Source organism: Lampetra fluviatilis, unplaced genomic scaffold, assembly GCF_964198595.1.
Source record: "Lampetra fluviatilis unplaced genomic scaffold, kcLamFluv1.1 SCAFFOLD_331, whole genome shotgun sequence".
Lineage (NCBI taxonomy): Eukaryota > Metazoa > Chordata > Hyperoartia > Petromyzontiformes > Petromyzontidae > Lampetra > Lampetra fluviatilis.
In genome coordinates, this window is record NW_027620805.1 from 17,437 (window position 1) to 28,863 (window position 11,427).

The window sequence follows — 11,427 nt, forward strand, 5'->3', positions numbered from 1 at the left end:
TGTGTGTGGTGGTGTGTGTGGTGGTGTGTGTGTGTGTGTGGTGGTGTGTGTGGTGGTGTGTGTGTGTAGTGGTGGTTGGTGTTGTGTGGTGGTGTGTGGTGGTGGTGTGTGTGGTGGTGGTATGTGTGGTGTGTGTGTGGTGTGTGTGCGTGTGGTCGTGGGGGTGTGTGGTGGTGTGTGTGTGGTGTGAGTGTGTGGTGGTGGTGTGTGTGGTGGTGTGAGTGTGTGGTGGTGGTGTGTGTGGTGTGGTGGTGGTGTGTGTGGTGTGGTGGTGTGTGTGGTGGTGTTGTGTGGTGTGTGTGGTGTTGTGTGTGGTGGTGGGTGGTGTGTGGTGTGGGTGGCTTCAGTTTCTACTTTTCGCTGTATTTTTTAGACTTTCACTGCCGGATGAGGTGCAGGTGGTGGCGACTGGGCCACTGACCATACTTCACCATTCTGGTTCACGCGTCAAGACCTCATCGCTGGTCTATCTACTGCTGGATGACAGCGGTGGTGGTGACTGGCTGGGCTCTGTTCAACTTTGACCATACTTCACCATTCTGGTTCACACGTGAGGACCTCTTCACCCTTGATCGATCCACTGCTGGATGAAGCCGCCTACAATGATGATGTGCTGCCAATGCGCACAGGGCCATTTGTGGTGACGTGACGGGGTCGCCATTCCTCCTGCGGGGATCCTCAACACTCCTTGACGATTCAGTGGCTCCATCCGATTCTGTCGGTGGCGGTGCTCACAATTGGGATGTTGGCAAAGGCAAACGATTAAATTCTTTGTTTTTACCGTCATCGCCGATGACGATCGTCATCCGATCGTAGCTGTCCGTGACAATCGGCAAGGCAGCATCACGACCTTCATAACGACTCATCGACAAGCGCTCCATCATCATCATCACTGTCGTCGTCGTCGTAGCTATAACCACAATCACAGGGCAACAGTCGCCACCGTCACCACGGTCGCCACCGTCACCACGGTCGCATACAAACAACCACAGTCACCAGTCGCCACTATCAGTCACCACCACCAGCCATCACCATTGACACCAACCACCACCAACCACCACCACCAGCCATCACCATTGACACCAACCACCACCACCAATCACCACCACCAGCCATCACCATTGACACCAACCACCACCAGTCACCACCACCACCAATCACCACCACCAGCCATCACCATTGACACCAACCACCACCAGTCACCACCACCAATCACCACCACCACCAGCCATCACCATTGACACCAACCACCACCACCACCAACCACCACCAGCCATCACCATTGACACCAACCACCACCACCACCAACCACCACCAGTCACCACCATTGCCACCAACCACCACCAACCACCACTACCACCACCAGTCGGCACGAGTCAGCAGCAGCAGCAGCGGCACATGGCGACCATGCTGAGACGAATCCGCACGGAGAACTACTCTGAGGAGGAGAAGCGCGTCTTCCTGCGACTCCTCGCCGGGGAGTCGGGTCTCCTGGACGAGACTTCAAGGGGAGGAGGAGGAGGTGGTGGTGGTGGTGGTGGTGGAGGAGTGGGGGATGGAGGGGGGTGGCGGGCCTGCCCACCCCACCGGGGTGGTGCTGGGGGGGGGTGGTGGGGGGGGGCTCTCCCCAGCGCCCCCCCGCGCCTCTCCGCTGTCGGACCGAGCGGGCCGCGTGGCACCGCCTGTCGCGCCGCTACAACGCCATCCTGGCGGGCAGGGCGGCCAGCCGAGACCCCTGGCAGCTGCGGGCACTCTGGAAGAGACTCAAGCTCAAGGCCAGGAAGGTGAGGAAGGGCTTAGAGACGAGGGGCTTAGAGGCGAGGGGAGGGGCTTAGAGCCGAGGGGAGGGGCTTAGAGACGAGGGGAGGGGCTTAGAGACGAGGGGAGGGGCTTAGAGACGAGGGGAGGTGCTTAGAGGGGAGGGGTTTAGAGGCGAGGGGAGGGGCTTAGAGGCGAGGGGAGGGGCTTAGAGGGGAGGGGCTGCGAGGGGAGGAGCTTAGAGACGAGGGGAGGGGCTTAGAGGCGAGGGGAGGGGCTTAGAGACGAGGGGAGGGGCTTAGAGACGAGGGGAGGGGCTTAGAGACGAGGGGAGGGGCTTAGAGGGGAGGGGCTGCGAGGGGAGGGGCTTAGAGGGGAGGGGCTTAGAGAGGAGGGGCTTAGAGGGGAGGGGCTTAGAGGGGAGGGGCTGCGAGGGGAGGGGCTTAGAGGCGAGGGGAGGGGCTTAGAGGCGAGGGGAGGGGCTTAGAGGGGAGGGGCTTAGAGGGGAGGGGCTTAGAGGGGAGGGGCTTAGAGGGGAGGGGCTTAGAGGGGAGGGGCTTAGAGGTGAGGGGAGGGGCTTAGAGGCGAGGGGAGGGGCTTAGAGACGAGGGGAGGGGCTTAGAGGCGAGGGGAGGGGCTTAGAGGGGAGGGGCTTAGAGACGAGGGGAGGGGCTTAGAGGCGAGGGGAGGGGCTTAGAGACGAGGGGAGGGGCTGCAAGGGGAGGGGCTTAGAGACGAGGGGAGGTGCTAAAAGAGATGTATGTTGAACTATTAAAATGGAGGTTTCTGGGTTAGATCGCGTAAATATGAATGTGTCTTTAAAGCCGCCACCACCCGACGGCCAATTGTTAAGGGGCTTGTCACGTAACACGAAACATGCCAATTCGTTACTCGTACAGCACTAACTAGTGTTGGAGAGTAAACTACACTATACACCACTATACACTACACCACTATACACTACACCACTATATACTGTTTAACACGTAGGCTTTCGCAACCAATATCATCCATAATTAAGGTTTTTTGGGGTTAGATCGCATACATATTTTAATGCATTTCTAAATCATCTCAACTCGCAAAACCCATCCATCCAGTTCACCATGGAAGTGGAAGCTGACAGAACTCAACCATTTCTGGATATTCTGCTCAGACGGGGTCAAAACGGTCAAATAACACATGCAGTGTTTACCGAAAGAAAACGCACACTGACGCCTATCTGAATGGAGAGTCACACCATCACCCCGCACAGAAATCTGCTCTTATCAAGACGCTCATTCACCGAGCTAAGAAAGTGTCAGATGGTGACAGTCTGAGAAGTGGAATGAAGCATGTTGAAGAAGCGTTGCGAATGAACGGTTACAATGATACACAAATCAACAGGGCATTGAATGCCACAAGCAAATCAAATAACACTGCGTTGAAACTGCACAAGTTATGAAAACGATCAAAATGCCGTACATTGCGGGAGTAACTGATAAATTAGCCAGATGTTTGGAAAAACAGAACATCCGAGTTAGATTTGGCACGGTACATAAAATACAGAAATTCATCATCTGGTACTAAAGATGTGTTACCGAAGCTATCAACAGGATTAACTGCACGTGTGGCAAATGTTGTGTTGGGCGAATGATCAGCACGGGACTAAAAGAACATCAGAGAAATATTAAATTCTCCAAAATACAACTGTCAGCAGTAGCATAACACATGTGCCAACTCAATTAATTTTAATAATGTTAACAAATTGGAGAATCTATAGAAATTGAAATAAAATAATTCCCGTTCGGATAGCTACCGCCTTAGTGCTGCGCGGAAGCAAATGATCAAATAATACATTGTTTAAAGGGACCACTATACACTACATCACTATACACTACACTACTATATGCTACACTATACACTACACCACTATACACGACACCACTATACATTGCACCACTATACACTATACACTACACCACTACACTATACACGACACCACTATACATTGCACCACTATACACTATACACTACACCACTACACTATACATGACACCACTATACATTCTTTGGTTCTTTTCGGTTAAGTCACGTGACTTAACCGAAAAGAACCAAAGAATAATTCCTGCAGTCACGAAAGCTCCTAAATTAAGATTGAACCACTATACACTATACCACTATACACTATACCACTATACACTACACTATACACTACACTATACACTACGCCACTAACCACTACACTACTATACATCACACCACTACACACCACACTATACACTACACACTACACCACTATACACTACACTATACACTACACCACTATACACTACACTATACACTACTATACACTACACCACTATACACTACACCACTACACACTACACTACACCACTACACTATACACTACACTATACACTACACTACTATACACTACACACTACACCACTATACACTACACTACACCACTATACACTACACTACTATACACTACACCACTATACACTACACTATACACCACTATACACTGCACCGCTATACCCACTCCCCACTCTCTGACCCACACCCACAGGACCTGGTGCTCTTCCACAAACACGGCTCGACGGGCGACACCTCCACCTCCTCGTCCCTCTCGTCCCCCGCGGACGCCACACACCTCGGCGGCGGCGTCGGCGGGGCGACCAACCCCCTCCCCCCCACCTCCTCGTCGTCGTCGGCGTCGCCGCCCTCGGCGTTCGAGCCGGACCCCACGTCGCTGCGCGTCTGGGAGATGGCGCCCCAGTGCTTCTCCGACCTCGCCGTCCTGGGGGGCGGAGCCTCTGGAGGGGCCGTGGCCCAGTGCATTGTGGGCGGTGGCCTGGCTGGGGGAGCCGGGTGGTACCAACAGGAGGTGGGGTCGGTGCTGCTCCGGCCCAAAGCGGAACCAGAGGACGACCTGGGGTACGAACGGTGAGTGGGCGAGTGGGCGAGTGGGCGAGTGGGGGAGTGGGGGAGTGGGCGAGAGGTGAGCAGAGTTCAAGTTCAATTTATTAGGTGTAGCCCTGTGAGCCATTCGGCTCTTGAATCGGGTGCAACTGCAACAAACAAAAAAACAAAAACATGAACAAGAAAACATCTTCAAGTGAATATGTGACTGAGTGCAAACAGAAAATCCAAGAAAAGACAGCAAAATGTTGCAGAAAAAGCACCGTACACCAACGCTGTGTGCAAAAATCCCAGTGGGATGCAAGTCAAACAACAACAACAACCACAAGACAACTTAGATTAAGGCCATCAGTCTAACTCTGTACTACAACAACACAAACATGGCTAAACCAACACACTTTTCGAAATCACCAAAATAAAGCCATGAAAGCAATGAAACAGTGATCATAGGAACTGTGACGGAATTTTCACAATAAATGGCATAAACAACATGTACTACCAAAACCCTGTGTGTCGGGGCGCCACGGTGGGGAGATCTCACCATCGCCTGGTCCGCAGGAGGTCGTGGATTCGATTCCGACCCTAACGATGCCTGTTGTCTATTTGGCGAAATGTTAGCACCATCGCCTGGTACGCAGGAGGTCGTGGATTGAAACCTGACCCTAACGGAGTCTGTTGTATAGATGGTGAAATGTTAGCACCATCGCCTGGTACGCAGGAGGTCGTGGATTGAAACCTGACCCTAACGGAGTCTGTTGTATAGATGGTGAAATGTTAGCACCATCGCCTGGTACGCAGGAGGTCGTGGATTGAAACCTGACCCTAACGGAGTCTGTTGTATAGATGGTGAAATGTTAGCACCATCGCCTGGTACGCAGGAGGTCGTGGATTGAAACCTGACCCTAACGGAGTCTGTTGTCTATTTGGCGAAATGTTAACTACCTCGCCTGGTATGCAGGAGGTCGTCGGTTCGATTCCGACCCTTAGAATGTCCGTTGTATATTTGGTAGCAAGCGTTGTGTACAGAGATTTATGTACACAGCTGGAATCGAACTCGGATCGCCGGGTTAGTAGCGCAGCGTGCGAACCGCTACACTTCCGCTCCCCACACTCGCACACACACATAACAAAGATAAAGATCCCCTGTATAGCCTTAACAGACTGTTGGGGCAAGTGCTGTTATCGAGCAGCGCCTATGAAGGCTACCGGCACTGTGGCACACGAGGGGGTGGGTGGCCAGCACCACACCGGCCGCCTTTGTCTCCCCAGCAGCGATGTGTTTACACACCGCACCAGGTATCATTTGAGGCCGAGTCGACCTAGGGGAGGCCCAGGACCGGTTCAGATAATCGTCACTGATGTTGGCCGTGAGCGGGAATCGAATTCGGGTCGCCGGGTTCGTAGTGCAGCGTAGCGCTAACCACTGCACCACCGCTCCCCACAACAACAACCGCCATTCGCCACTAAGTGGCGGTGACGTCACCACGACGCTTGTGCCAGGCCATGTGCACCCTGAGGCCACGTGAAGTGTCGAACGCCCGCTGGCAGGAGGTCACGGGGCAGACCCAGGTGCCACGGGTCGACTGACCGAGATGACCGAGATGACTGGCTGATGCACCACCTGTGCCCCCTACTGTGCCAACTTGCTGTGATTTAGCCACCCGGCGCTCCGCTCGTTGTTGTGAGCGTCGCTCCTCCGCCCTCCGTTGTTGTTGGAGGGCGACTGCCTCCAACTGCCCAGTAGCGTCCATCACGAGCCTCCTCCACTGAGGCCGATCTTGACACCGCTGGTACCAGTCATCGGCAAGTCCACTCAGTACCACGTCCTCCTGTACCACATCACTCCATCTCTTCTCTAGCCCGTGCCGCGCCCGTTTAGCCCCCTCGATCCGGCCGAACAAAAGCTGTTTAGGCATGCGGTGGCTGGGCATGCGGGCTACATGACCCAGCCAACGCAGCCTTGCCTGCCGGAGGAGCTCACTGATGGGACTTTGCCCAGATCTTTCAAGGACTTGTGAGCTCCTCACACAATCCAGCCTGGTTAAACCCAGGATGGATCGTAGGCAGGCCAGCCTAAATGTTTCCAACCGGCGAAGATGCTCCACTAGTGGGGTCCACGTTTAGCAAGCGTAGAGAAGGGAGGGAATGACCGTGGCCGAGAAGACCTGAAGCTTCGTGCGGAGCGACAGACCAGGTAGCTTCCACACAGCGTTACGCAACCGATGAAAAGATATTGCCGCTCGACTGATTCGGAGTGAGACCTCTGCTGATAAACTGGAGCCGGTCATAAGCACACTGCCCAGGTATGGGAAACTCTCCACTCTCTCCACAACTGCCCCATCACCGATTGGGAGTTGTGGGGGTGGAGTGTCCGATGGTACAAAATACCCAGGCAGGTGCTTAGTTTTGGTGGGGCTGATGGTAAGGCCCCACCTCTTAGTGGCACGCTCCAGTCTCAGCAGCAGCGTCTCCAACTCCTCTTCTGAATGAGCAGCTATTACCAAATCATCGGCATACATAACGTGGTTGACCAATAGGGAGCCATCCCTTGATCGCACCCGGGCGTCGATCAGCCTCCCATTATATCTGTACCAAATGGAAATTCCCCCGGTACAGCTATTGAAGGCTTCACGAACTACGCAGTCGAAATAGATGTTAAATAATGTGGGAGCCAGAGGACATCCCTGTCGCACCCCAAGGTGTACAGGGAAAGGCTCCGACTCCCGGCCACGTAGTTTTACCCGGGCCCGCTCACCATCATGAAGGTCCTTAATGATCGTGAGCAGAGGGTCAGGGACTCCGAAAGCACGAAGAACAACCCAGAGCCCAGTCCTACTGATGGTATCATAGGCCTTGACCAGGTCAATAAAGCAGAGATGTAGGTCTTTTTGGAATTCCCTACACCTCTGCTGTAGCAGACGGACAGAAAATATGGCATCTGTGCAGGACCGCCCTTTCCTGAAACCGCATTGGGGCTCCGCAAGCCTCTCCTCAGCGTGCCTAGCAAGGCGATGTTGAATAATCCTTGCCAGGACCTTACCCGGCACACTGAGGAGTGAGATGCCCCTGTAGTTGTTACAGTCGGTACGGTCCCCCTTCTTAAAGAGGGGGACCACCAGGGCATCCTTCCAGTCCTGCGGAACCCGTCCAATGGTCCAGACTGTTGTTATGATGTCATCTACACACACACGTGTACACACACACACACATCTACATATACACACACACGTGTACACACACACACACCTCTACATATACACACACACGTGTACACACACACACCTCTACATATACACACGTGTACACACATCTACATACACACACACACGTGTACACATGCGTACCAGTTTGACCTCTGGCACGCTTTGAACTTTGACATTCTGGTTGTTGGCTGTGACCCCCCCCCCCCCCACTCTGCGTGGTGCAGGGCCATGTCCGGGGTGCTTGGCTCGGCCGAGGCGTCCTTGCTCCTCTCCGAGCTGCCCGTCATCAGCTCCGTGATGTCGGTGGGCGCAGGGAGAGCCGGCGAGTCGAACGTTGTTGGAGAAGCGTCCACTGGGGAGTCCGTGGATCTAAAAGGATCGCACGGGGGAGGTACGCACATGGTCAGGGAGGGGGCGAGAGGGGTGTGGGAGAGGGTGGGTAACCTGTGAGTGAGTGTGTGGGGTGAGTGTGTGGTGAATGTGAGTGTCTGTGTGGTGTGTGTGAGAGTGTGTGGTGTGTGTGCGTGTGGTGAGTGTGGTGTCTGTGTGTACGTGTGTACGTGTGAGTGTGTGTGGTGTCTGTGTGTACGTGTGTGGTGTCTGTGTGTGCGTGTGGGAGTGTGGTGTCTGTGTGTGCGTGTGGGAGTGTGGTGTCTGTGTGTGCGTGTGGTGAGTGTGGTGTCTGTGTGTACGTGTGAGTGTGTGTGGTGTCTGTGTGTGCGTGTGGGAGTGTGGTGTCTGTGTGTGCGTGTGGGAGTGTGGTGTCTGTGTGTGCGTGTGGTGAGTGTGGTGTCTGTGTGTACGTGTGAGTGTGTGTGGTGAGTGTGGTGTCGGTGTGTGCGTGTGGTGAGTGTGGTGTCTGTGTGGCATGTGTGAGTGTGTCTAGTCCGTGACCACCCCCTCGATGGTGCTGGACGGTAACGCTGCGGTGGATGTAAGAAATGCCATAAAGGAAAGGCCAATTTAATCAGCTGATCCCAGAGGTCGCAACCGGGTACCCGATACCCGTACCCTACCCGATACCCGGCTACCCGTACCCGGCCGGGTACGGGTACCCGTTAGCGACCCTGGTGCGGCCGGGTACGGGTAGGCCGTGAGTCACTGGTGAGTCACCGTTTCTCACTCATTTCCCAACGTCTTGTCTCTTCTCACAATTCAAGTTCCTAGAATCAACCCACCCGCGCCTGCAACATGGCTTCATCCCAGAGGTCGCAATCGGGTACCCGATACCCGTACCCTACCCGTACCCGGCCGGGTATGGTTACCCGTTTGCGAACCTGGTGCGGCCGGGTACGGGTACGGGTAAGGAATCAAAGCCCGTTTGCGACCTCTGGCGACAGAGCAGGTAGCGTCCACACAGCGTTACGCAGCCAATGAAAAGATATTGCCGCTCGACTGATTCAGAGACCTCTGCTGTCAAACCGGAGCTGGTCATAACCACACTGCCCACACCAACACAGACACTCACTGACACACACACACACACAGACACTCACACACGCTGACACACACATACACAGACACTCACACACACAGACACTCACACACGCTGACACACACGCTGACACACACAAACACACAGACACTCACACACGCTGACACACACACACACTGACACACACACAAAGACACTCACACTCACACACGCTGACACACACATGCTGACACACTCTGACACACACACAGACACACACACACGCTGACACACACACACGCTGACACACACACAGACACTCACACACGCTGATCTCCTCATGGTGCTTGTAGCCACCGCAACGGCCAACATGGGCTCTGGATGAGTGCGAGGGGCTGGTAACCCCTCTACCTTCAATTTAATGACCGTGTAATCACGCACAAAATAAATGGCTAAGCTTGTGGCGAGTGGCCACGTGGAATATCCGCACGTTCGCTGTGGAGGAGAGGCTGTCGCCTGACGAAGCAAGTTGTAGTGACACTCTTTTTATATTTACGTGATATAACCCACAACACCCGTATCAGGGATGAGATCGGGTCGCGAAAGTCTCTGTGTCGTAGTGAAAGTACCGACAGCGGGAGGGCACAAATCGTGGCGGGGTGGCGGTTTCTGTAATTCTATTTTTTCACCGTTTAATAATTGTTTAATAATTGTTTAATAATTGTTTAATAATTGTTTAATAATTGTTTAATAATTGTTTAATAATTGTCTCCGCTCTGCAGCCGGGCTCTCAGCGGACGGCCTCTCCTCCCCTCTCCACCTCCTCCTCGACAACGACGACGACGACGACCACGACGACGACGAGACGACCTCCCGCGGCGTCGCCATGGAGACGTCGCCGTCGTCGGACCCCCCACGCATCGGCAAGCGCGAGCAGGAGGAGGAGGAGGTGGAGGGGCAGCAGCAGCAGGAGGAGGAGGTGGAGGAGGGCCGGCGAGAGAGATTCTCTCCCTACGAAGGGGACGGCAAAGTGGCGTCGGAGGGAGGGAGACCCGAAACGTCGGACACCGCCGCCAACGTCTCTCGTGGCAGGCCGGAGGCTTTGTGCTCGCCTAGCGGCAACAACGGCAACAACAACGGCAACAACGCCGGCAACAACGCCGGCGGTCGTGGTGACGGAGACGACGCCGGTGGCGACGTGATGGTGGTGGACTCGTCTCCGAGCGCGTCCGCCGCCTCCACCCTCCTCTCCCTGGCCGTGGCTCACCCCCACCCCCCCCTGCCCCCCCTCGCCACCACCACCACCACCGCCACCACCGCTGCCACCGCCGCCACCCCCGCAAGGACCTCCGGGCAGAATGGCACGGGCGGCGTCGTCAGGGGCGTCAGGAACCCGACCCTGTCGCAGTCCGTGCCGCCTCTGACGCCAAGCAGCGCTCTGCCGCAGCGGCGGGGGGTGTCCGGATTCCGAGATGGGCACCTGCGGAACGTCGCTCCCTTCAACCACCACCAGCAGCAGCAGCAGCATCAGCACCAGCAGCAGCAGCAGCATCAGCACCGGCATCAGCATCAGCAGCAGCAGCCGCGCAACGATAAGATAATCGCGGCGATCATGTCGCGGGTCCGCGCCCAGAGACACCGCGACCACCCGGGCCTGGCGTTCTCTCGCGACGCCCGCCGGTTTGCGGCAAACTTTTCCGCTTCTCCCTCCTCCTCCTCCTCCTCGTCTGCCGCCGGTGGTGCCGGCGTCACCGCAGCCAGCGCCCAGCTGTCGGTGGCGCCGCTGGCTTCGGTGGGAACGGCGTCGGCGGGAGGGGGACCGTCCGGGGCTCCGGCGCCGGACGGAGACACGCCGGCGTTCTCCGCCGCTCCGCAGAGACACGCGGCGGCAGCGGCGGCGACGCTGGAGTTTGCGCGCCGGGAGCACGTGGCCAGGATGGAGAACCTGCGTCTGGAGCGCGAGATCCTGGAGATGAAGCGCGACGTGTGGAGGCTGCGGCGGCAGAGCCTGCAGGCGGGAGTCGAGGTCTACCCGCTCGAGGGGGACGACTGCGACGGGCTGTGACGCGGGTGGGAGGCGTGGCGGGGATGGTGGTGATGATGGTGATGGTGGTGATGGTGGTGATGGTGGTGACGACGGTCCGAGTC

General features: G+C 55.8%; 1 protein-coding gene across 1 annotated transcript; it reads left to right on the forward strand.

Annotated features, from left to right (window-relative positions):
* Positions 1-1,398: 1,398 nt before the first annotated feature.
* Positions 1,399-11,366, forward strand: LOC144954400 (uncharacterized). The gene is made up of 5 exons (XM_078884902.1): positions 1,399-1,481; positions 1,562-1,784; positions 4,310-4,686; positions 8,090-8,256; positions 10,062-11,366. The coding sequence occupies exons 1-5, from the start codon at positions 1,399-1,401 to the stop codon at positions 11,342-11,344; spliced, it is 2,133 nt and encodes a 710-aa protein (XP_078741028.1). The 3' UTR covers positions 11,345-11,366.
* The last annotated feature ends 61 nt before the right edge of the window (positions 11,367-11,427 follow it).

Coding starts and splice junctions, on each gene's coding strand:
- LOC144954400 (XM_078884902.1), top strand. CDS start 1,399: ATGGCGACCATGCTGAGACGAATCCGCACGGAGAACTACTCTGAGGAG. Junction 1,785..4,309: donor TCAAGCTCAAGGCCAGGAAG/GTGAGGAAGGGC, acceptor CCACACCCACAG/GACCTGGTGCTCTTCCACAA. Junction 8,257..10,061: donor AAAAGGATCGCACGGGGGAG/GTACGCACATGG, acceptor TCCGCTCTGCAG/CCGGGCTCTCAGCGGACGGC.